Source organism: Pelophylax lessonae, assembly GCF_965119305.1.
Source record: "Pelophylax lessonae genome assembly, chromosome: 8".
NCBI lineage: Eukaryota > Metazoa > Chordata > Amphibia > Anura > Ranidae > Pelophylax > Pelophylax lessonae.
The window spans coordinates 276,435,564-276,462,411 of record NC_138775.1 but is presented as its reverse complement, the minus strand read 5'-3'; the positions used below and the strand labels follow the sequence as shown (position 1 = coordinate 276,462,411).

The 26,848-nt window shown below is 44.3% G+C and overlaps 1 protein-coding gene across 1 annotated transcript in view; it reads left to right on the top strand.

Annotated features, from left to right (window-relative positions):
* Window positions 1–25,092, top strand: part of LEPR (leptin receptor) — a 180,888-nt gene extending 155,796 nt beyond the window's left edge. Inside the window, exons 14-19 of the mRNA XM_082264988.1 lie at window positions 1,596–1,809; window positions 7,068–7,247; window positions 8,804–8,899; window positions 16,730–16,835; window positions 20,008–20,083; window positions 24,256–25,092. Of these exons, the coding sequence (XP_082121114.1) occupies window positions 1,596–1,809; window positions 7,068–7,247; window positions 8,804–8,899; window positions 16,730–16,835; window positions 20,008–20,083; window positions 24,256–25,044 (1,461 nt within the window). The 3' untranslated portion in view covers window positions 25,045–25,092. The remainder of the gene's footprint in view (window positions 1–1,595; window positions 1,810–7,067; window positions 7,248–8,803; window positions 8,900–16,729; window positions 16,836–20,007; window positions 20,084–24,255) is intronic.
* The last annotated feature ends 1,756 nt before the right edge of the window (window positions 25,093–26,848 follow it).

Genomic DNA, 26,848 nt, shown 5'->3' with positions numbered 1-26,848 from the left:
TTTTGCTTAGTGAGTACTGAAAAAGAAAGCAGAAAAGAGATGAAAATAGACTGAAGACTAAAATAAACTATAAGCATTGTTTAACAAACTAATAACAATTGACTCAAGAATGATCACAGACCAATTAAAAAAGCCATTGAACACATACTCTAAGTTAATTCCATCCTTCCCCATTCCAGAACCCACTTCCCTGCCTTTTCTCAGGCTCTTTTTTTTTTTTTTTTTTTTACCGTGTTTTTTTTTTTTTTTTCACTCTTCCCTAATTTCCAGATTGTTTTTGTCTTAGAATTTAGCTAAACCTCCATGTATTGGCACTGATTGAACCTAGAAAAAAAAAGTAGACCCCCCCCCAAAAGCTTCTTATTTAAAATGAAACCTTGCACTTGGTTAGCTGTGATCACGGGACTGTTGCAACGTATATATCCTGAATACTGGACCCAATGCAATTCTACATGAATAAAGTGTGCTGTCCCCTTAAATAAGAAAATATTTGCAACTCTCTTCTTATAATCAAACAAACATATATCAGTGCACATAATTAATACATAATTGATAAAACATAATCATATGCTATTAGAAATCAATATGCACAACTAATACCCAAAAATAATTGTTGCCTTCCGTTTATTACATGCCAGATACACTTTTTCTCCATTTATTATTTCTGTATTTGTAACAAGCTGTGATCTGTTCTGCTCTGACTGTATGGTATTATCAGATGCACCTCTGTGTTTGGTACCATTATTCCCTTTTTGTAAGACTTTTAAAGCGTAACTCCACTTTTGTTGAGAAATATACATTCCCCTCTGGGTGATCTCTGTACATTGCAAGGATTTAAAAAAAAAAAAAACCTTTGTTGCAGATTCCTACCTTTTGTTATTCTGAAGAAATCCCTGTTTTTTTCCTCTATGCTGAGTGAGTATAATGGGAGAGGTTTCATAATTTTCAATCAGCTGCTGCAGAATAAGGGCTCTCATGAGGAAAGTTGCAGGACCTGCATCCCTTTACAGGGGTGTCAAACTCAATTTAATCGCGGGCCGTATCAGCATTATTATTGCCCTCAAAAGGGCCAGTTCTATCTGTAAGACTAGATGTCCAGAGCATCCCCTACCCTTACCATTTCTAAATAATGCTGTTTTTGTTAAGCCAAAGATGATTTAAAGAGTCATTGTAATCATTTGGTGAAGATTTTTCTTTTATGTGTTCACTTTTCCACATTCGAATCGAAAATAAATAAATAAAGTTTTAGATTAGAATGATTCAAAATATATCAATTCGAACGTTTCGAATCGAAAAAAATCGGTAAATTTGAAGAAAATTCTAAAAAGACATAAAACGAATCCTGAATACAAATTTCCGAATACGAATTGAACGAATCGACCGAATTTAACAAAACTAAATAACTACGGCAGATTAATGAATCCAAACGAAACAATTTTTTTCGTCATGCACATGTCTAATGTGATCACTTCTAAAAAAAAAAGGGGAAAAAGTGTATTTATAATTTATTTTTTTTAATTGATACACAAATGTTTTGAATTTAATTGCTATCTTAAACTGAATGGAATGTTTTACATTGTTGATGTGTATTGCAGCCAGTGAAGGACCCTTTCCTGTGCGTTCCCGTGGAATATGAAGTGTTATACGAAATGTCTGATGAAGTTATCTCATCAATATATATTGGGAACTCCACAAACTACACACTGACTCTTCAGAATAGCGCTGCTACCGTCACTGTCCGAGCACACAATGCTCTGGGTCATTCGAGTATGAACCGAAATCTTTTGCTGTCACGAAGGATGAGCACAGGTAAACCCTAAAAAACCATGGTCTATCTGTAATATTTGTATGTATATGTAAGGCCCAGTTCACACTGCCACGACTTGTGAGCCAACTTGCAAGACTCCAAGTCGCATAACAAGTAAAATCCCATGTCAGTCAGCTGTCCTAACCTGGACCCGAAGGATTTGCCCCCTTAATGACCAGGCCATTTTTTGCGATTAGGCTCTGCGTTACTTTAACTGACAAATGCGCGGTCGTGCGACGCTGCACCCAAAAAAAATTGACATTTATTTTTTCCCCACAAACAGGGCTTTCTTTTGGTGGTATTCGATCACCTCTGCGCTTTTTTGATTACGCGCTATAAACAAAAAAACAGCGACAATTTAAAAAAAAAAAAAAGCAGTATCTTTCACTTTCTGCTATATAACATTCCCCCCAAAAAATATTTAAAAATCAAATTTTTTCATAATTTTAGGCCAATTTGTATTTTGCTACAAATTTTTGGTTAAAAAAATCCCAATAAGCGCATTTTGATTGGTTTGCACAAAAGTTATCGTGTCTACAAACTAGGGGAAAGATTTATGTCATTTTTATTTATTTATTTATTGTTTACTAGTAATGGCGGCGATCATCGATTTCTAGTGGGACTGTGACATTGCGGCGGACAGATCGGACCCCTAACTGATATTTTTGACACTTTTGGGGGGACCAGTGACATTACTACGATAATAAGTGCTAAAAATATGCACTGTTACTATAATATTGACACTGGCAGGGAAGGGGTTAACCCAGGGGTGATCAAAGGGTTAGGTGTTAGCCTAGGGGGTGTTTTCTAACAGTATGGGGGAGGGACTTGTGAAATGAACACAGAGACCTGTGAGCCATGTGTTCATTCCAGAGAGAACATCGGTCAGCTGTGTTTACAACTCGTTTTCTCTCAGCAGGGAACGATCGCAGGTGCCCGGCAGCAATCGCGGCCACCGGTCCCATGGATCAACTTCTCCGCTTCCTAAGCAGTGCTGTATTTTGGCCTAGGCCAACAAGGCCCAGGCCTAGGGCGGCACTTTGCAGGGGGCAGCAAAGAAGCCGCCCCCCTCCACCTGAGACTCTATTGGCCACTGGTTGCTAGAGCCGCCTCTCTCATTCCCCCCTCTCTCTCACTCTCACCCCCCTCTCTCTCTCTCTCACCCCCCTCTCTCTCTCTCTCACCCCTCCTCTCTCTCTCTCACCCCTCTTCTCTCTTTCTCACCCTCCCTCTCTCTCTCACCCCTCCTCTCTCTCTCTCATCCCCCCTCTCGCTCTCTCTCATCCCCCTCTCTCTCTGTCTCTCTCTCATCCCCCCTTTCTCGCTCTCTCATCCCCCCTCTCTCTCTCAACCCCCCTCTCTCTCTCATCCCCCCTCACCCACCCCCCCCCCCCTCTGTCCCTCACCCACCCCCTCTCTCATGAGATCTCAGGGGTTCATGCTGGGACTTGTAGTCCTTCAATTTTTGAGGGAGCCACATCCATTAAAAAAGGAGTGGGGAAAAGTTACATAGGTGGGGGAGGGGGGCGCCCAATTTTAGTCTTGCTTAGGGCAGCACAAAAGCAAAATACACCACTGTTCCTAAGGGGGTGGGCACGCGCCACCGGCAGAGCGCGTGCGTCACCAGGAGCAGTACAGCAGTTCACGCAGCCGAGCCAACCTGTCGCAGTATATGTGCAGCGGGCGGTCGGCAAGTGGTTAATGTTTCTATATCCAAGGGAGCTGAAAACGAGGACTATGCTCAGTTATTTTGGTGTAGCTCCATGATCATGACTGCTGAAATATTTTGGCACTTCTCTTGCCCTGTGTGAATGGATAACCAATATTACCAGTCCCTACTAGAGCTAGGGGAGGACTGGACTAGGAACAGTATGGCATCCCAGGCCAAGACTCATAAGATATAATGGGCTGGTGGCCCTGAGTGGAGATGCTTCATCATTCAGACATCAATCACAGCAAGATCCAGAGTCAGTTGACACACGATGAGCATTATTACCGGCTTCCAGCGTTACCTTCCTTTGTGGCTCTGAGACGTCATGTGACCGAATGCCGAGATCTACAAAGGAAGCTGGTGCTGGAAGATGTGAAAAGGTGTGTGTCACGATAACCATGTCCTTTAGTCACACCCACCTTTACAATGCCCACCAATTACTTGGGTGCAATGCCATGCACCCTCTCTGTCCTGGTGACTGTCATTATTGGAACAGTAGGTGAGCACAGGATTTTATGGGTACAGTGCCTTGAAAAAGTATTCACACCCCTTGAAATTTTCCATATTTTGTCATGTTACAACTAAAAACGTAAATGTATTTATTGGGATTTTATGTGATAGACCGACACAAAGTGGCACATAATTGTGAAGTGGAAGGAAAATGATAAATGGTTTTCAAATTTTTTTACAAATAAATATGTGAAAACTGTGGCGTGCATTTATATTCAGCAACCCTGAGTCAAAACTTTGTAGAACCGCCTTTCCCTGCAATTACAGCTGCAAGTCTTTTTGGGGATGTCACCAGCTTTGCACATCTAGAGAGGGACTTTGTGCCCATTCTTCTTTGCACGATAGCTCAATCTATGTCCGATTGGATGGAGAGCGTCTGTGAGCAGCAGTTTTCAAGTCTTGCCACAGATTCTCAATTGGATTTAGGTCTGGACTTTGAATGGGCCATTCTAACACATGAACATGCTTTGATGTAAACCATTCCATTGTAGGTCTGGCTGTATGTTTAGGATTATTGTTCTGCTGGAAGGTGAACTTCCGCCCCAGTCTCAAATCTTTTGCAGACTCTAACAGGGTTTCTTCTAAGATTGCCCTGTATTTGGCTCCATCCATCTTCCTATCAACTCTGAAACTGCAAACAGGACTTCTTATGGCTTTCTTTCAACAATGGCTTTCTTTTTGCCACTCTTCCATAAAGGACAGATTTGTGAAGTGCACGACTAATAGTTGTCCTGTGGACAGATTCTCCCACCTGAACTATGGATCTCTGCAGTTACCATGGGCCTCTTGGCTGCTTCTCTGATGAATGCTCTCCTTGCCCGGCCTGTCAGTTTAGGTGGGCGGCCATGTCTTGGTAGGTTTGCAGTTGTTCCATACTCTTTCCATTTTCCGATGATGGATTGAACAGTGCTCTGTGAGATGTTCAAAGCTTGGGATATTTTTTTATAACCTAACCCTGCTTTAAACTTCTCCACAACTTTATCCCTGACCTGCATGGTGTGTTCCTTGGCCTTCATGATTCGGTTTGTTCACTAAGGATCTCTAACAAACCTCTGAGGGCTTCACAGAACAGCTGTATTTATATGAGACTAAATTATACACAGGTGGACTCTATGTACTCATTAGGTGACTTCTAAAGGCAATTGGTTCCACTAGATTTTAGTTAGGGGTAATCAGAGTAAATGGGTGCTGAATACAAATGCACACCACACTTTTCAGATATTTATTTGTAAAAAAAATTTGAAAACCATTTATCATTTTTCCTTTCACTTCACAATTATGTGCCACTTTGTGTTGATCTATCACATAAAACTTCAATAAAATCAATTTATGTTTTTGGTTGTAACATGTCAAAATGTGGAAAATTTCAAGGGGTATGAATACTTTTTCAAGGCACTGTATATACAGGAAGTGAGGGGAAATATTTCACTGAGAACACCTGTTCCAGTAACAACTGTTTAAGAATCGATTTTCCCTCACTATGGGGAGATTGTCTCTCAATTCCTGTTGAGTCTCCTGGACAGGATAAAGGGAAATCTCCCCAGAAGGCCTCCAGATAGGGATTCTAACCAGTCCATATTCTATTCAAAACTAAACAAAAATCGTGTATGATCAATTTTATGAGGGGGGGGGGGGGGGGTTACAATTTACCAACATGGGCACCTCCACAGATGGTCACCCCCAATTAAGCATTGTGTGCTACGCTATGCAAACCAATTAGGTCCCATTCTATAAGGTCTATATACATACACTATATTACCAAAAGAATTGGGACACCTACCTTTACACGCACGCACATGGACTTTAATGGCATCCCTTAGTCTGTAGGGTTCAACATTGAGTTGCATCTATACCAGCTTCAACTCTTTAGGGAAGGCTGTCCACAAGGTTTAGGAGTGTGTCTTTGGGTATGTTTGACCATTCTTCCAGAAACGCATTTGTGAGGTCAGGCACTGATGTGGAGGAGAAGGCCTGGCTCAGAGTCTCCTCTCTAATTCATCCAAAATCGTGGTCGGGTTGAGGTGCAGGCCAGTCAAGTTCCTCCACCCTAAACTCACTCATCCATGTCTTTATGGACCTTGCTTTGTGCACTGGTGTGCAGTCATGTTGGAACAGGAAGTCGCCATCCCTAAACTGCTCCCACAAAGTTGGGAGCATGAAATTGTCCAAAATGTCTTGGTATGCTGACGCCTTAAGAGTTCCCTTCACTGGAACTAAGGGGCCAAGCCCAACCCCTGAAAAATAACCCCCGCACCATAATCCCCCCCTCCACCAAATGATGTGGACCAGTGCACAAAGCAAGGTCCATAAAGGCATGGGTGAGCGAGTTTGGGGTGGAGGAACTTGACTGGCCTGCACAGAGTCCTGACCTCAACCGGATAGAACACCTTTGGGATTATTAAGAACGGAGACTGCGAGCCAGGCCTTCTCGTTCACATTAGTGCCTGACCTCATGCAAAGGGTGGGCCAACCTAATATTGAACCCTACAGACAAAGACTGGGATGCCATTCAATTTCCATGGATTTCCCATATTACCAGCGTCACCTGGTGACCAAAATGTGTTTTTTTCCTGATTGAGGTATTTATAGAAAAAAAAAAAAAAAACAGAATATAGTATGGCCACTAGGTGGCAATGAAGATATATCAAGCACATATATTACAGAAAATACAGCGATTTTTGTTCCAAATGTGCAGATGTTTGTCACATCCACATATAGAATATTTTATACATAGACCACACAGAGTGGAATCTGGTTGGTTTGCATGATATAGCACAAAATGCCTAATAGGGGTAGCCGTTTTTGTAGGTGTTCATGTACCCGAGCCTCAGATAGTGATGACAAATGTTCCAAAGCTGTATAACGCAACCAAACGCAAGCCAAGGGCAAAAAACAAAAAAAAAAAATCCTGATAGGCGTTTTAACCGTCTCTTTCACAATCCAAAATTAACAAAAAAAAAAATGTTTTAGATAAAAAATAGACTTTAACTAAGTTACAGATCAGCCAACTTAAATAAGCTGTGTATTTTGTCTTTTAAGTGCAGGCAGTAGAATCTCTGGAGATGTACCTTCTAAACAAAAGTGTGGTTGCAGTGTGGCGTTTGCTCCCGGTGGAGTACGAAGTCCTCGAGTTTGTCCTGGAATGGAAGAACCTCCGCAAGGCATCCCATGTGCGCTGGCAATATATCCCCCCCAATGTCAGCAGATACTACATTAAAGGTAAGGGAAATACAGTAAATGGGGCAATGGAAAGCACTAAGACAATGGTCTCCAAACTGCAGCTTGCCTTTATCCGACCCTTGGGGCACTATTACATCCACTGACACCAACAATGGGGCACTTTTCCTCCTTCTGACACCAACAAAGGGGCAAAGCCTTTCTCCCACTGACACTAATGAGGCACTATTCCTCCCCATGACAGTAAGCAATGGGACACCATTTCTCCCAATAACACCAACAATGGGGTACAATTCTTCCCAATGACTCCAATGATGGGACACTATTCCTCCTAATGACACCAATGATGAGACACTGTTCCTCCTAGTGACACCATGGATGGGGCACAGTTATTTCCACTGAGACCAACAATGGGGCACTATTCCTCCCACTGACACCAATGCTGGGGCATTTTTCCACCGTTTGACACCAACAGAGGGGCATAATTCCTCCCGCTGACACTGATGGGGCACTATTCCTCCCAATGACACCAACATTGGGACACTATTTCTCCCAATAACACCAACAATGAGGTACAATTCCTTGCACTGACACCAACGATGGGACAACTTTTCCTCCCAATGATACCAATGATGTGGCACAATTCCTTCCACTGACACCAACGATGGGGCATTATTCCTCCCACTGAGACCCACGATGGGGCACTATTCCTCCCACTGACACTAACGATAGGGCACTTTTTGTCCTTCTAAAACCAACAAAGGGGCATATATTCTCCCACTGATACTGATGGAGCACTATTCCTTCCAATGACACCAACAATGGGGCACTATTTCTCCCAATAACACCAACAATGGGGCACAATTCCTACCAAATAACACAAAGGATGGGGCACTATTCCTGCCAATGACACCAAGTATTGGATACAATTCATTCCACTGACACCAATGATGGGACACTATTCCTCCCAATGGCATCAACCATGGGGCACTATTCCTCCCAATGACACCAAGGATGGGGCACAATTCCTTCCACTGGCACCAATGATGGGTCATTATTCCTTCCACTGACACCAACGATGGGGCATTATTCCTTCCACTGACACCAGCAAAGGGCACTTTTCGTCCTTTTGACACCAACAAAGGGGCATATATCCTCCCACTGACACTGATGGGGCACTATTCCTCCCAATGACCTCAACAATGGGACACTATTTCACTATTTCAATAACACCAACAATGAGGCACAATGTCTACCAATGACACCAAGGGTGGAGCACTATCCCTTCCAATGACACCAAGTTTTGGGTACAATTCCTTCCACTGACACCACTGATGGGGCACTCACCCTCCCAATGGCACCAATAGGGCACTATTCCATCCACTGACACCAATGATGAGGCATTGTTTACCTCCACCAACACAAGACCTTTCTTTATTGCCACTGGCCACAGTCCGGCCCCTCTAAAGTCTGAAGGACAGTAAACTGGCCCTTCGTTGAGAAAGTTTGGAGACCCCTGCCCGAAGAAAAACTCTGTTTCATTTTGCCTTTTCTCTGAGGATCCCAGTATGACATCTTCCTTCACTTTAATTTTACAGACCATTTTTTCAAAATTGAAAAATACCAGTTCAGCCTGACTCCGGTGTTTCTGGAAGGTGTCGGAAGCCCAAAAATCACCTATGAATTTTCTAAAGGTAAATGCTAAAAATAAAACTGATATAGAAAACACACACACTAATGCATCTCCGTAATGATTACTACACCATTAAATGTAATATTTAGGTACAAACAGTGTAAGTACCTGAATGTGTCCCGGTATCCGCTGTTTGCAGTCCTTGTACAGCAGGGCTGGAGTGTGAGAGGAGGAAGCAACAGAAGGAGCCAATCAGTTTATGTGCTGACAAGATGCGTGCTGATAGGAACAGAAAATAAAGTGAGAGAGAGCGTCACAGTGCTGCTTCTCTTTTCACTGTCCAGTCACAGGCTAGGGTGACCTGGGCTCTGAGGAAGCCGGTTGGATGACTATAAGACCGGAAGCATTTAGTGGCAGAAAAAGGTACTGCAGGGGAAATGTCTGGATTGAAGATTATTATGGCAGAAAAATCTGATTCTGTATTTATTTTATCTTTTTATAGGCTATTTATTTTTTTATTTTTTGACTGAAATTTTGGATTAAGTCACACCGTCCCTGTATGCCCGGGGTCCTCAATAGGCGGACTCCGGGCCGCCTCCGGACCCACACGGATTAAAATCTGGACCGCCGAAGCGGTCTGCTTCCTTCTGTCTCAGCGGGGGACAGAATGGAGAGGATCGGGAGGATCGGACTGGCTGTGTTTAGCGCTGCATGATTACAAAAAGCCGAGTACAAGTTCTTCTGCGGCGGAGAGGATGTCCTACAAAGTCCCGCCTCCTGGGCCGGCTGTTACCTATGATAGACAGAACACTGGTGACGTCTATCATAGGAGCCAGTGTCCAGGAGGCGGGACTTTGTAGGACATCCTCTCCGCCGCAGAAGAACTTGTACTCGGCTTTTTGTAATCATGCAGCGCTAAACACAGCCACTCCGATCCTCTCAATTCTAACCCCCCCGCTGATGACAGAAGGAAGCAGACCTCGGCGGTCCAGATTAATGGGGGCACGCACACTGGTCACTGCATTATTGGGGGCACAAACACTTTTCACTCTGCATTATTGGGGGCACGCACACTGGTCACTGCATTATTGGGGGCACAAACACTGGTCACTCTGCATTATTGGGGGCACGCACACTGGTCACTCTGCATTATTGGGGGCACAAACACTGGTCACTCTGCATTATTGGGGGCACAAACACTGGTCACTCTGCATTATTGGGGGCACAAACACTGGTCACTCTGCATTATTGGGGGCACACACACTGGTCACTCTGCATTATTGGGGGCACAAACACTGGTCACTGCATTATTGGGGGCACACACACTGGTCACTGCATTATTGGGGGAACACACACTGGTCACTCTGCATTATTTGGGGCACACACACTGGTCACTCTGCATTAATGGGGGCACACACACGGTTGCTCTGCATTAATGGGGGCACGCACATGGTCACTCTGCATTAATGGGGGCACGCACATGGTCACTCTGCATTAATGGGGGCACGCACATGGTCGCTCTGCATTAATGGGGACACGCTCTGCATTAATAGGGGCACACACATGGTCGCTCTGCATTAATGGGGGCACACACATGGTCGCTCTGCATTAATGGGGACACCCTCTGCATTAATGGGGGCACACACATGGTCGCTCTGCATTAATGGGGGCACGCACATGGTCGCTCTGCATTAATGGGGACACGCTCTGCATTAATGGGGGCACACACATGGTCGTTCTGCATTAATGGGGGCACACACATGGTCACTCTGCATTAATGGGGGCACGCACATGGTCGCTCTGCATTAATGGGGGCACAAACACTGGTCACTCTGCATTATTGGGGGCACACACACTGGTCACTCTGCATTATTGGGGGCACAAACACTGGTCACTGCATTATTGGGGGCACACACACTGGTCACTGCATTATTGGGGGAACACACACTGGTCACTCTGCATTATTGAGGGCACACACACTGGTCACTCTGCATTATTGGGGGTACACACACTGGTCACTCTGCATTATTGAGGGCACACACACTGGTCACTCTGCATTATTTGGGGCACACACACTGGTCACTCTGCATTAATGGGGGCACACACACGGTTGCTCTGCATTAATGGGGGCACGCACATGGTCACTCTGCATTAATGGGGGCACGCACATGGTCACTCTGCATTAATGGGGGCACGCACATGGTCGCTCTGCATTAATGGGGACACGCTCTGCATTAATAGGGGCACACACATGGTCGCTCTGCATTAATGGGGGCACACACATGGTCGCTCTGCATTAATGGGGACACCCTCTGCATTAATGGGGGCACACACATGGTCGCTCTGCATTAATGGGGGCACGCACATGGTCGCTCTGCATTAATGGGGACACGCTCTGCATTAATGGGGGCACACACATGGTCGTTCTGCATTAATGGGGGCACACACATGGTCACTCTGCATTAATGGGGGCACGCACATGGTCGCTCTGCATTAATGGGGGCACGCACATGGTCACTCTGCATTAATGGGGGCATGCACACTGGTTGCTTTTCATTAATGGGGGCACGCACAATGGTCGCTCTGCATTGGATGGGGGCAAGTTTTGGGGAATGCCTTTTTTTGTTGTTGGCGTTCTGTATTTGGAATTTGACGGTCACTTTTCCGGACCTCGGACTGAATGGAAAATTTGTAAGTGGACCTTTCAAGTTTACATTTGAGTACCCCTGCTGTATGCTATGTCTCTGGTCATGTAGTTCCTGTATGTGAAGCTACATTTCCCATCATTTACTAAGCCCTGGCATGGCTGGAGAAGCACAAAGGCCACCATTGCTAACCTCTATCTGAAAAATGCTAGCTGCTTGGCTGCCCCTAGTTTCAGTGCCATCGCTCATGTGAAACAAGAAAGTATTTCATTTAGAAAGTCAGTGATAAGTCAGTGACTCTACTATTAAAGTGATTGGTTTACAAACACAGCCAGCCAAATAGCATTTTACCACTTCCGGACTGGAAGATTTTGCTTCTTAATGACCAGGCCATATTTTGCGATTCGGCACTGCGTTACTTTAACAGACAATTGCGCGGTCGTGCGACGCTGTACCCAAATAAAATGATGTCCTTTTTTTTCCCACAAATAGAGCTTTCTTTTGATGGTATTTAATCACCTGTGCGATTTTTATTTTTTTGCGCTATAAACAAAAAAAGAGCGACAATTCTGAAAAAAAAAAATAATATTTTTCACTTTCTGCAATATAACATTCTCAAAAAAATAAATTTAAAAAAATCAAAATTTTTTAACATTTTAGGCCAATTCGTTTTCTGCTACATATTTTTGGTGAATAAAAAAATAAAATAAAATTGCCGTAAGCAAATTTTGATTGGTTTGCACAAGTTATCGCGTCTACTAACTACGGGAAAGATTTATGTCATTTTTATCATTTTTTCTATTTATTTTTTACTAGTAATGGCGACGATCTGCAATTTTTAGCGGGACTGCGACATTGCGGCGGACAGATCGGACACCTGACATTTTTTACACTTTTGGGGGGACTAGTGACATTACTACAGTAATCAGTGCTAAAAATATGCACTGTTACTGTAATAATGACACTGGCAGGGAAGGGGTTAACACTGTGGGTAATCAAGGGGTTAAATGTGAGCCTAGGGGCGTGTTTCTAACTGTATGGGGGTGTAGCTTGTGAAATGATCATAGAGACCTGTGATCCTATACAGAAGGATCACAGGCGCTCTGTGATCATTCCAGAGAGAAGAATGGTCAGCTGTGGGAACGATCGCGGGTCTCAGGCGGCAATTGGAGCCGTCTGTCCCATGCATCGGAGTCCCGTGCATCGGAATCCCCCTAGCTGCAAGCGCGCGACCGACATAGGTCTATGTCGTTTCACGCAGTAGGACCGCCCTGCCGCAGTAAATCGGCGGTAGGTGGTCTGGAACTGGTTAAGGGAGGGAGATCAAAACTTCCAGCCTACTGTAAAGAATGCTGGTATCCCAAACACCTGTTCTTTCAGACATTCCTGAACCGGCTAGGGACTTTGTGATTATAGCCCTTTTTGCCTGGAGCGCAGTCAATCGTTCCTGAAATCCTAGTGAACATAGAAGAAAAATAAAGCAACTCAACAATCGCATACCCAAACATCAGTCAAAACTAGATGAGGGGTAAAACAGGAACTTTTATTGAACAGACTCTATACCCCACCAGGTCAGGTGAGCCTGATTACATTATCGTATGCAGATGAAATTGTATATAGAAATGTAATTAACCTGAGCTATATAACTAGCCATCTGGACAGAAACAATAGGTGAATGGGAATCTAGACCTAGACAATGTTATAATTAACATGCTAATTAACTCAGCACTTAAACCAGCCTGGGTGACCAGACTGGCCAGCAACAAGACTAAAACAAAGTACATCACACATTATCCTACGTATAAACACAGAACACCTTATTAAACTTGCCGACTGCCCCACGCAGATTTACTACGGCAGGGTGGCTCGGCTGCGCATAATCAGGTAGATCTATGCGATTATGTGCACGAAGGTTTCGGCAGGGCATGATTAGACACAGCGGGAGGCAGACCACGGGAGGAGCGGGCGAGATTGCCGCCGGCCTCCCGCGTTCTTTGGCTAGAATGACAGAAGAGTTGCCTGCCTATGTAAACAAAGTAGACGGCTCTTCTGTCAGAGAGGCAGGGAAAGCTTGTGTGATTCAGCTAAGCTGAATCACTTATCTCTCTCTGCCTCTGTCCAACCCCCCCCCCCCACACAGTTAGTAAGCACAATAGGGAACACATTTAACCCCTTGATCACTCCCTGTATTAACCCCTTCCCTGCCAGTGTCATTTATACAGTAACAGTGCATATTATTTATCACTGATTACTGTAGTAATGTCACTGGTCCCCAAAAAATTAAAAAAATGTCAGTTACATATTTTTATTAGTAATGGCGGCGATCAGCGATTTTAATCGGGTCTGATCTGCCCGCCACAATGTCGCAGTCCCGATTAAAATCGCTGATCGCCGCCATTACTAATAAAAATATTTAAAAGTCGAATAAATCTATCCCGTGGCTTGTAAACGCTATTACTTTTGCAAGAAAAGAAGGGATGGTTGGCGCTGCCTATAGTTAAAACAAAATGTATCAAATTGGTGCTGGTAATATTAAAAAATGTATAGATAGTTGCTCATAAATATAAATAACGATATAAACACTCCTGTGTAAATAAAATTGATCACAATAAATAATTTAAATATCAATGTGCAATATATAAGGTGCTCTTATAAAGTGACTAGTGCATAAATCTATAAATAGTGATAAATGGCAATGAGCAACAGTTAGCACTCAATAAGTGTATCAATTTATACATGCAAAAATATATAAAGTGCTAGTGAGAAAGGTGCAATAGTGTCATATGAAACAGTTCAACTCTGTAATATAGTATCAAGGTGATATAAAGTGCCAACAGTAAACGGTATTCAGTATACACCGCAGAAAAAAAGTGCAATAGTGTCATATAAGACAGTTCGACTCTGTAATATGGTATCAGGGTGATATAAGGTGCCAACAATAAACGGTATTCGGTGTACACCGCAGAGAAAGTCCAATATGAATAAACAGTCTATATGTCACATGCAGTGACCACAAGTAGGAATGTGATCCCCAATCCAATATAGGTGACAACACTCTGGTGAATGATTCAAAAAGAGGGGTGACTCCGTGGTAAGTGATGAGGTGCTGGGTGATCCTTTCTGGTAAGAGACCCCACTTACCAGAAACACCCACCCCACACAGGGGTATATAACGGGTGTATTAGAGCAAATCCAGCAGCCCAGCGATATCCACTTGCGTCAGATGGGAACGTCCTATTGGAAACCTGGATGGTCCTAATGTAAGGTGTCCCTTCCTATGGCTCCTATTTAGGCTCCCAGTAACGGTATGTTCCAGAGTACCCACCGGTATCACTCAGGAGTATGTGCAATTGAGCTGATATAAACAGGCAAATAAGGATGGATCCGAACGCTGTGCGGTCCAAGCCTCGATCTCGTATCCAAACCAGAAGTGACGCGACACGCTGTACGCGTTTCGTAACACATACGTCATCAGCTATAACTTTTGCGCATAATTTTTTTTATTGGAAATGTTTTATAGCAGAAAGTAAAAAATATTGTGTTTCTTTTTTTCAAAATTGTCGCTCTTTTTTTTGTTTATAGCGCAAAATCTAAAAACCACAGAGGTGATCAAATACCACCAAAAGAAAGCTCTATTTGTGGGTAAAAAAGGACATCAATTGTATTTGGGTACAGGGTCGCAATGGTCAGTTAAAGCAACGCAGTGCCGAATCGCAAAAAATGGCCTGGTCATTGAGGGGGTAAAACCTTTCCAGAGCTGAAGGGGTTAAACAGACAATAGCAGGAGACTCCAGTAGCAGACTGTCCGCCTCCGACCTACAATAGTCTATGAGTCAAAGCTCATACAATGTTCCATAAGTTCAGTGGTCGCGGTCGGTGAGTGCTGAATGTCTCCAAATTGACCCAAAAAGGTGAACTGTCCGCGGGTTTCAGGAGTAGTGTTGGATCATCTGGGTCTTAGGGGCAGCCACGCCAAAACGCTCTCCTGGCTGAAGGGGAAAAAGGTATTCGGTACCAAGGTTATAAATAACCAGGATATAAATAAACAACCCAAATATGTGGTTTCGTCACACCTATTCATTCCCTTAACCTCTTGCCGACCGCCCACCGCAGATATACTGCGGCAGGGCGGCTCGGCTGCGCTAAATCACGTAGATCTACATGACTTTGTGTACGAGGTCTCGGCAGTGCGCCGCGCTCCCGCTATGTTTATACACAACAGGAGGCGGGCTGTGGGAGGAGTGGCGACGATTGCCACCAGTCTTTCGCGATCATCAGAGAAACTGACAGAAGACCCGCCTGCTTCTGTAAACAAAGCAGGCAGCTCTTCTGTCACTCAGACAGGGAAAGATCAGGAGTTTCAGCTAAGCTGCAACCCCAATCTCTCTGTGCCTGTCACTGAGGCCCCCCCCCCCACAGTTAGTAAGCACCAACAGGCATACATTAACCCCCTTGATCACCTCCAGTGTTAACCTCTTCCCTGCCAGTGTCATTTATACAGTAACAGTGCATATTATTTAGCACTGATTACTGTATTAATGTCACTGGTCCTCAAAAAAGTGCCAAAAATGTCAGTTAGGGGTCCGATCTGTCCGCCGCACTATTGCAGTCCCGCTAAAAAAAACTATGATCGCCGTCATTTCTAATAAAAACAAACAAAAAAAAAATTCCAAACATCTATCCGTAGTTTGTAAACGCTACAACTTTTGCGCAAACCAATTAAAATACGCTTTTTGGGATTTTCTTTTACCAAAAATATGTAGCAGAATACAAATTGGCCTAAACTGATAAAAAAAAACTTGATTTTTTAAAAAAAAATTTATTGAGAAGGGTTTATAGCAGAAAGTAAAAAATATGGCCTTTTTTTCAAAATTGTCGCTCTTTTTTTGTTTATAGTGCAAAATCTAAAAACCGCAGAGGCAATCAAATTTTACCAAAAGAAAGCTCTATTTGTGGGGAAAAAAGGACATCAATTTTATTTGGGTACAACATTGCATGACTGCGCAATTTTTCGTTAAAGTAACGCAGTGCCGAATCGCAAAATATGGCCTGGTCATTAAGGGGGTAAAACCTTCTAATTACCTGCTAATACTCTGCAGTCTCCAAATGCATTGAGTACCGGAAACAAATGCACTGGTGAAATTAATTTATTGGCAATGAAGGAGAGAGAACGTCAGTACAGTCACTGCAATATATAATTATTGTCAGGATGTTTTTGTCTGAATGTTTCCCTTTTTTATTTGCAGAGGAACCCAATGAGATGCAGAATAATGGAGGAGTATATATTATATTACCTGTGATAACGGCCACATCCTTTCTGCTAGTGATAACTCTGGCAATATCACATCAAAGGTAAATGTCATCTTTTATTATTGGAGATGAAAAGAGAGTTTAAAGCAAAACTCTGACCAACCAAAATAATTACACTCTAAAATATTATTACTAGTATTTTTATTAATACTGTAATTCGTAGTATCTGCATGCCCCACGATTCGGGTCAGTTTTATGAGCTGTATGCTGTTTCATAGATGTTGTATATTGGGGAGCCCATGATATTTGATGTAGGATATGTGTATGTTGTTGAAGACGTGACAGTGAAAAGATCTTGGAAACGTATCTGTGACGGGAGTCACTTTGGGCGGGGGGCTCGTGGAACCCAGATTACCTTAGAGAGGTCGGGAAACTCCTGGTCCAGCTTCCCTGGCCCCTTCTATGTGTAAGTCAACCTGTGTCTATTAGGCGCACAGGGTGACCAAGATCCGCAGTCGGGTCTGCACTAACCAGACTCACAGTACAACCACACCGGACTCAGCATTTCGTGTTACCCCGGTTATCCTGGGTTCTATATGTGTGGTTTGTGTTGAAAGAATGCAAGGGCTTTTTCACTAAGGCTGCATTCACATGTCAGCGTTTGGATCGCGGGCAGAATTGCCGCGATTCCGCCCGCGATCCAGAGATTATTGCAAATCGCGGGACACCTGTGCGTTGCCCGTGATTTGCAATAGCACCCCAAACGCTGAGCAATGTTGCCGCGATTTCCGCCTGCCGAATCGTGGTAACATCGCGCAGAAAAAATCGCGGGACGCAATACGCTCCAAAGAAGCTCTTGTACTTTTTTGGGCGTAAAGCGTCCCACGATTTTTTTTGCGCGATGTTACCGCATTTCGGCAGGCGGAAATCGCGGCAACATCGCTCAGCGTTTGGGGTGCTATTGCAAATCACGGGCAATGCACAGGCGTCCCGCGATTTGCAATAATCTCTGGATCGCGGGCGGAATCGCGGAGATTCTGCCCGCGATCCAAACGCTGACATGTGAATGCTGCCTTAGGACAGTAATATTTATAAACAATACCCCTTGAAGAAATATATTATGATACATTGGTTCGACCTTTTCAGGCTGCTTGTAAAAGCTTATCTCATAGACCATTGCTAGATCGTTTGAGGTGGGGTGGGGTTTGTTATTGTTAAGTGCCTGTATCCCATTGTTCTATTGTTTCTGTCTGCCTTGGGATCACCCTATTATGGAGTATATATGTGTATGTGGATTAGCTGCTAAATGGGAGGGGGGGATTGTCTCAGAGTGTATATCTCTTTGTGCCTGTGTTTGAAAAAACTCTTAGGCTTCTCACCACCCTACACTGATGTCTCGACTGGGTGGGCTAAGGGATCTTGGATCGTGCTGGTATCAGGAAAGGGAAGCATATACGGTGGACATACTCTTCTTGAGTATGGGGTCCATCACAGTATTTTTAGAGGAAGATGTAACATAGACAGTGAGTCAGGGCTGTTTCTATGATTGATGGGGCCCCATAGCCATTTAAAGCATATTTTTTCCTTACACGTGGTAGTTGTAAAAGTTTTCCTTTTTCAGGCTAAATACATTTTCTGCAAGTACAGAAAAACAACTGTTGATCCTGATAGAAATTCAGTGTTCTTGAAACTTGAAATCTCAAACAACGTCCTCAGCTTTCCCAGCAATCTTCTGTCAACTACACAGTAGCGTCACCAGGGTTGGTGTCACCTGGAGCGGTAAAACATGGGTTGTATATAATGTTAATAATAGTATAATAATAATAATAGTTTCATCAGGGTACAAACTGTACATTATATGTACATCATACTGTACATTTTATACAGACCAGTCTGTACCCTGGTAACACCATACTGTACATTATATACAGACCAGTCTGTACCCTGATTATACCATACTGTACATTATATACAGACCAGTCTTTACCCTGATTATACCATACTGTACATTATATACAGACCAATCTGTACTCTGACACTGTACTGTATGTTATATACACATGGTATATATGGTCTGTATATAATGTACATTATGGTGTCATCAGGGTACAGACTGGTCTTAATACAATGTACAGTATGGTGTCATCAGAGTACAGACTGAGGAACAGTGAAAAGAATGTTCCTTACATTGGGAGTCAGTGGGAAGAATGCCCCTTACATTGGTGGACAGTGGGAAGAATGCCCCTTACATTGGTGGTCAGTGGGAAGAATGTTCCTTACATTGGGAGTCAGTGGGAAGAATGCCCCTTACATTGGTGGACAGGGGGAAGAATGCCCCTTACATTGGTGGTCAGTGGGAAGAATGCTCCTTACATTGGGAGTCAGTGGGAAGAATGCCTCCTTACATTGGTGGTCAGTGGGAAGAATGCTCCTTACATTGGTGGTCAGTGGGAAGAATGTTCCTTACATTGGAGTCAGTGGGAAGAATGCCTCCTTACATTGGTGATCAGTGGGAAGAATGCCTCCTTACATTGGTGCTCAGTGGGAAGAATGCTCCTTACATTGGTGCTCAGTGGGAAGAAAGCTCCTTACATTGGTGCTCAGTGGGAAGAAAGCTCCTTACATTGGTGCTCAGTGGGAAGAAAGCTCCTTACAAGGTTGCAGGAACAAATATCACAACTTCTATGGCCAGCTTTATGCCCCATACACACGTGCAGATTATCTGCAGACTTTTGTCTGCAGACTTACCAAAACCATATAATATGAGGTCAAACCTAAACACTTTCAATTTGTATGCAATCCGGAAGGCCCTTGCACTACATAGAAAAGGTAAGTCTGCAGACAAAAGTCTGCAGATAATCTGCACGTGTGTATGGGGCATTAGATTGGTGGTGAAAAGGAAGAAAACAGCTTGCATTGGTGGTCAGTGGGAAGAATTTCCCCCTTACAGATGGGTGAAAAGATTGTTGGTAATAACTGATCAGAGTGCTAGAAATTGCTCATTGTTCAAAGATCCCCTATCAGCCTCTGGAGGAACCCCAGGGTTCCCTATACCCTGGCTGAGAATGGATGGTCTAAATGATGGTATATGATATTTGCCTAGAGCTCCTCTATTGTTGGTTTCCTTTAGGACCTTTACCTAACATTGTTTACCTCGGGTGTATTTGTTCTTTTTAGAAAAATCACAGAAGAATTGTCCCTAAAATCCCAGCCCATAACCATATCTCTATATTGTCAGATGACATTTAATTATCCTTTATCTTGCTAATTCCAGAATGAAGAGGTTGTTCTGGAAGGATGTACCAAATCCCAAATACTGCTCCTGGGCCCAGGGTGTCAACTTCGAAAAGGTGAGTTCGTCCCAGAAAAACACCTGAATTTTCATATTTTTTTTCTGTGTGTTTTCATGCATTTTACATGCATTACCAGCATAACTGGATCTTGCCTGGCAGTATCAGATTTTTGGTTTGGTTACTAGACCTAAACAGTGTTAGCCCTGACCACTGCACTCTGTGCATTACTCACTTCTCACCCCTGCACTCTGTGCATTACTCACTTCTCACCCCTGCACTCTGTGCATTACTCACTTCTGACCCCTGGTCTATGTGCATTATACACCCCTGACCCCTGCACTCTGTGCATTACTCACTTCTGACCCCTGCACTCTATGCATTACTCACATCTGACCCTTGGACTCTGTGCATTAAACACTCCTGACTCCTGCACCCTGTGCATTACACACTCCTGACCCCTGCACCCTGTGCATTACACACTCCTGACCCCTGCACCCTGTGCATTACACAATCCTTACCCTTGCCCTCTGTGCATCACACACTCCAGACCCTTTGCACTCTGTGCATTATACACTCCTATCCCCAACACTCTGTGCATTATACACTTTTGACCCCTTCACTTTGTGTATTACTTACTTCTGTCCCCTGCATTTTGTGCATTACTCACATCTGACCCTTGCGCTCTGTGCATTACTCACTTCTGACCCTTGGACTCTGTGCATTACACACTCCTGACCTCTGCACTCTTTGCATTACACACTCCTGACCCCTGCGCTCTGTGCATTACACACTCCTGACCCTTGCACTCTGTGCATTACACACTCCTGACCCTTGCATTCTTTGCATTACACACTCCTGACCCCTGCACATTACACACTCCTGATCCCTGCACCCTATGCATTACACACTCTGAACCCTTGCACTTTGTGCATTACACACTTTTGACCCCAGCACTGTGTGCATTATACACTCATGACCCCTACACTCTGTGCATTATACAGTCCTATCCCCAACTCTCGGTGGCATTATACACTTCTAACCCCTGCACTCTGTGCATTACTCACATCTGACCCCTACACTCTGTGCGTTAAACACTCTTGACCACTGCACTCTGTACACTACCTATTCCTGACTCCTGCACTCTGTGCATTACCTACTCCTGACCCCTGCACTCTGTGCATTACAAACTCCTGACCCCAACACTGTGTATTATACACTTCTAACCCCTGCAGTCAGTGCATTCCACACTCGTGACCCCTGCACTCTGTGCATTATACACTTCTTACCCCAACACTTTGTGCATTACACCCTCCTGACCCCTACCTTCTGTGCATTACATGCGTCTGACCCCTGCACTCTTTGAATTATGTACTCTTAGCGTCAATTAGTATTCTTGACCCAGAGCAGAGTAGGCTTTTAACTGTACCTTTTTACCCCTCCTCCCACTGTTAGTGAAATATGACCACACCCACTATTTCTCACATCATGCATAACACTCCATTGTTAGCCCCACCGCCTACTCCGCCATCTGACCCAGCCCCATGCTCAGGCCCACTGATTTTCACTTCCTATCAGCTTATCAGCAAGCTGCTATTGTTATCAATATGCCCTATAACATGCATCAGTGCTTCAACAAATGAACAACGCACATCAACCCATCACTCAGATGTTGAGTTAGCATGATCTCAAACAATAGCTAACCTGTGCACATGTGTTGCACCCTCCCACTCTCCCTCCTGGATTTTTTATTTATTTTATATAATAGAGACTGAAAACTTCTGGTAACACAGGAACATAGTTGGGAACTCTGGCAGGGAGATCTCGAAGATCGGTCTATGAAACAAAATCGCTGTGTGCATGTCGTAAGCATTCGCACAGCTATGACGAATAATACCCATAATTTGCCTAGTATGTTGATTATCAACTCCATCAAGTGACTATAATGTAGTATTTTACTGATTGAGTTATTTCAGGAAAATACTGTATTATGGCCACTAGATGGAGCTGACAACCATAGGAAATAGGCATATTAGGCAAATTATGGGGATTATTCGTAACAGCAGTCAAAATGCTTGAGAAATTTGCACAGCAATTTTTTTTTTATAAATGGACCCCAAAGGATGTCTGACTTCCAGGCGCCTTTTGTTACTAAAATACACTATATTACCAAAAGTATTGGGACACCTGCCTTTACACACACATGAACTTTAATGGCATCCCAGTCTTAGACCGTAGGGTACAATATCGAGTTGGCCCACACTTTGCAGTTATAACAGCTTCAGCCCTTTTGGGAAGGCTGTCCACAAGGTTTAGGAGTGTGTCTATGGGAATGTTTGACCATTCTTCCAGAAGCACATTTGTGAGGTCAGGCACTGATGTTGGATGGGAAGTCCTGGCTTGCAGTCTGCGCTCTAATTCCTCCCAAAGGTGTTCTGTCGGGTTGAGGTCAGGACCCTGTGCAGGCCATTCAAGTTCCTCCACCCCTGTCTTTATGGACTTTGCTTTGTGCACTGCTCCAAATCATTTGTTGGAGGGGGAATTATAATGTGGGGTTGTTCTTTAGTGGTTGGGCTTGGTCCCTTAGTTCCAGTGAAGGAAACTCTTAAGACATCAGCATACCTTTTGGACAATTTCATGCTCCCAACTTTGTGTGAACAGTTTGGGGTTAACCCCTTCCTGTTCCTGACTGTGCACCAGTGCACAAACCAAGGTCCATAAAGACACGGAGGAGCGAGTTTGAGGTGGAGGAACTTGACTGGCTTGCACAGAGTCCTGAACTCAACCTGATAGAACACCTTTGGGATGAATTAGAGCGGAGACTGTGAGTCAGGCTTTCTCTCCAAAATCAGTGCCTGACCTCACAAATGCGCTTCTGGACAAATGGTAAAACATTCCCATAGACACACTCCTAAACCTTGTGGACAGCACAATATTGAACCCTACAGACTAAGACTGGGATGCCATTAACCACTTAAGCCCCGGAAGATTTTACCCCCTTCCTGACCAGGGCCTATTTTGCGATTCGGCACTGCGTGACTTTAACGGACAATTGCGCGGTCATGAAACGATGTACCTAAACTAATTTGACGTCCTTTTTTTCCCACAAACAGAGCTTTCTTTTGGTGGTATATGATCACCTGTGCGATTTTTTGATCATGTGCTAAAAACAAAAAAAGAGCATCAATTTTGCAAAAATAACAATATTTTTCACATTTTTTTTATATGAAATCCCCCCAAAAAAATGTAAAAATCTAAATTTTTTTAACATTTTAGGCCAATTTTTTTTTTACCATATGTTTGGTAAAATAAAATCGCAAAAAGTGTATTTTGATTGGTTTGCGCAAAAGTTATTGCGTTTACTAACAAAGGGAAAGATTTTTGTCATTTTTGTTGTTTTTTCTTTTAACGTGTAATGGCGGCGATCTGCGATTTTTTTTTTTGCGGGACTGCGACATAGCGGTGCACAGATCGGACCCTTGACTGACATTTTTGACCCTTTTGGGGTTACCAGTGACATTACTACAGTAATCAGTGCTATACATATGCACTGTTACTGTAAAAATGACACTGGCAGTGAAGTAGTTAACTTTATTGGAGAGGGAGGGGTTAAGTGTGTCCCTAGGGGCGTGTTTCTAACTGTGATTAGCTGTGGCTACTGGTGTAAGAACAGAGATCAACAGTCCTACATAGTAGAACCGAATGATCACTATTCTTACACAAGGGAGAATGACAGGCGGCTTTGTTTACATTAGCCGCCTGCCTTTCTTCCGGTGTAACGGAAGATCGCGAGTGCCCGGCGGACATCGGGTCCGCCGGGCACACGCGTGGGGGGGGGGGGGGGTCTGTGTAAATAGTCGTGCGGCAGTCGGCAAGCGGTTAAAGTTCATGTGTGTGTAAAGGCAGGCGTCCCAATACTTTTGATAATATAGTGTATCACTTTTTGGTTGGGCTGACTCTTCAAGTATTTTTATTTTTTTTGCTTAACTGGTCCCAGGGGTGATTTGATTTTATAATGGTTTTTAGGTTTGTTTTCAGAATAAGCCCTATATGAATATATCCAGCAGAAACGCTTATTAAAATCAGATCAAGCTGCAAACGCAAGCCGTCCGCCTACAATCCGCGCTTCTTTTCTCTAATCCCGTTGTATCTCAGCATGTAAAGAACAGCTATCCTTTCACGGTATTAAGAGCCTTACTAAAAATGAGTGATTGTTTTTTTGTTTTGTCCAGCCAGATACACTAGAAAACCTTTTTACCAAGCACCGCGACCACCTGGCGCACAGTTTCCCCTTAATCCTCGAACCAGAAACCATGTTTGAAAATGTCAACATCGTGAATGCCTGGGAGAAAGAAACAGACAACTTCTCAATAATCGGGAAGCTGACGGACGACCGCGACTCTGCATGCGCCACCAGCCACTTCAGCAGCAGTTGCAGCTACGCGGACAACAGCGAGACCGCCATGTACGGGGGGAGCCCCTGCCAATCCAACATCAAGTATGCAACAATCTTAAGTAACCCCCAACAAAGCAAGCCAGGCATAAACGAGAGGAAACTGAGCGTCAGCTCCTGCGACGGGTGTTTTTTGAGGGCCAATTCAGCCGCTATTAGGAATCTGGACAAGGACAATCCAACCTTTTTGATCATGGCGGGGTTACAGGCAAAACAGCCCAGCAAAATGTCTTCTAATTCCACCGTGTCTTCCGAGGGGTTTTCGGAGCCGTCTGAGCAAAGTTTCGAAGGCGATAGTCCGGAGAAGAATCTCTACTACGTGGGGCTTGGGTCTGTCCAAAACGACGACGAGGTCAGCAACTACTACTCTGAAAATCCTTTAATGACCTATCACATCCAGGAAAATGTCTCCTATGGAACGATTAACTTCAGCCACAACGAATCATCAGAATTTATCAACATGGACTATAGCCAGCGAGATCTCGTGAAGAAGTCGCTGCGGCCCTACATTCCTCAATTTCAGATACAATCGGCAAATTCAGCGGGAATGGTGGACATTTGCACATGATGCAGCTTAGGTCACCGGGCTCTTTTCATATACCAGCAAAGCAGCTGAGGCCGGTGTTCTGCCGAAAACTCCACCTTGCCGAGATCTCCAACCACGTTATTTCCGGTGAGTGTAAACCAGGAATAATTGGAGATTTGGACCACTTGGGGTTTTCACACAACATCGGCAGCCTATACACTCCGGTAGATGCTATAATTAGTGCAGATTGTTAGTCCGTCCGCTAGAAACCAGAAACATGGCGGCCTCCGAAGCAGCGACAACTGGCGGGCGGACTAACAACCTGCACTAATTATAGCATCTACTGGCATGTATAGGCTGCCGGTGTGGTGTGAAAACCCCAAGTGGTCGAAATCTCCAATTATTACTGGTGTACACTCACCGGAAATAACGAGGTTGGAGATCTCGGCAAGTTGGAGTTTTCGGCAGAACACAGGGCAAAAAAGGATTTCATGGATGACGAAATATGCTCAATGGGAACGGCCATGCTGTGCTGCTTGGGGAACCTTCGTCAATTTGATAAGTATGAACATTTGCACATGCAAAGATAATTAGCATGTTTTGGAGCATTTTGCTCTGCAGGAATAAGCTCATGGAAATGATTTTCTCAAAATGTGAATAGGATAATGGTTTCCAGTAGTGAACATTTTTTTTAACTGGAATTGGTGAAGTATTTTTCTTTATATTTTTTAAAAAGATTGACTTTATGAGAGGCCTCCGTGCCAAACTTTATTTTAGGAAGGGACTTGTGGGGTGAACTTAGTACAATCATATTTCTCATGTCAGTGCCAATTCTTAAAGCATCCTTCAACCTACTTCCTCTGAGCCCAGGTTATCCTGCCCCCCCCCCCCCATCCTGTGATTAGACTGTGAAAGAAGAAGCAGCACAATGATAAGTTCAGCTCTCTGTCACTCTGCACTTTACTCCTATCGGCATGCTTTTTGTCAGCACATGAGCTGGTTGGCTCCTTGTGCTGCTTATTTGTCTACCAGACTGAGCTCTGCTGTACAGGGACAGCGACTGCAAGGCTGGTACTAGGTCAATTTAAGTTAATTACATTACACTGCTTCTATTTAAAACAAGAGAAAATAAAATAAAGGAAAAAGAGCGCACGACCGCCCTAGCATAACACGGTTTATTAATATGAAAGTAAAAACAGTCAATGATACACTCACATGGAACAGATGGCTAAGGGCACATCGATACATCAATCAGGACTGGTGCAAGGATTTTTGACACCCTAGGCGAAAACTCATTTTGCCGCCCCCTTGGCTCCGTCACTGACTCCACCCCCTTTGCCCTGCCCATGTGTACAGTGAAGGTGGCGGGGGTGGAGATTTTTGCGGGTGCCTCTCAGGTCATTTGTTCGGCCGTGGTCCACAGGCCCGCACCTGCACTTCTGAATCCGGCCTGAAGACAAATAGTGGTGACCCTGGCTCGCTTCCTCAGCCCAGCCGTGGTCCACAGGTCCCGGGCCAACACCTGCGCCTTTGGACCTGGCCAGAAAACTCAGAGAACAAACAGTGCCAGCTCCAGAGCTTGCTTAACACACCAGCGGCATGCCAGCGTGGCGCCCCCAACTGATGTGCACTCTAGGCGGGCGCCTACCTTGCCTATAGGTAGCACCGGCCCTAACACCAATTGACCCCAGGACATCAGCAGCTTCCTGTAGTGTATGACCGCACTCCCGCTCACCGTGTGCCTCCTGTGTACCGAGACTCCCGGAGATGGAGACTGCACAAAAAACAGGGTTTCCGGCCCTCGCCCGTTCCTCAGGAACCCCGCACTCTCCATTCTCCGGCGAGG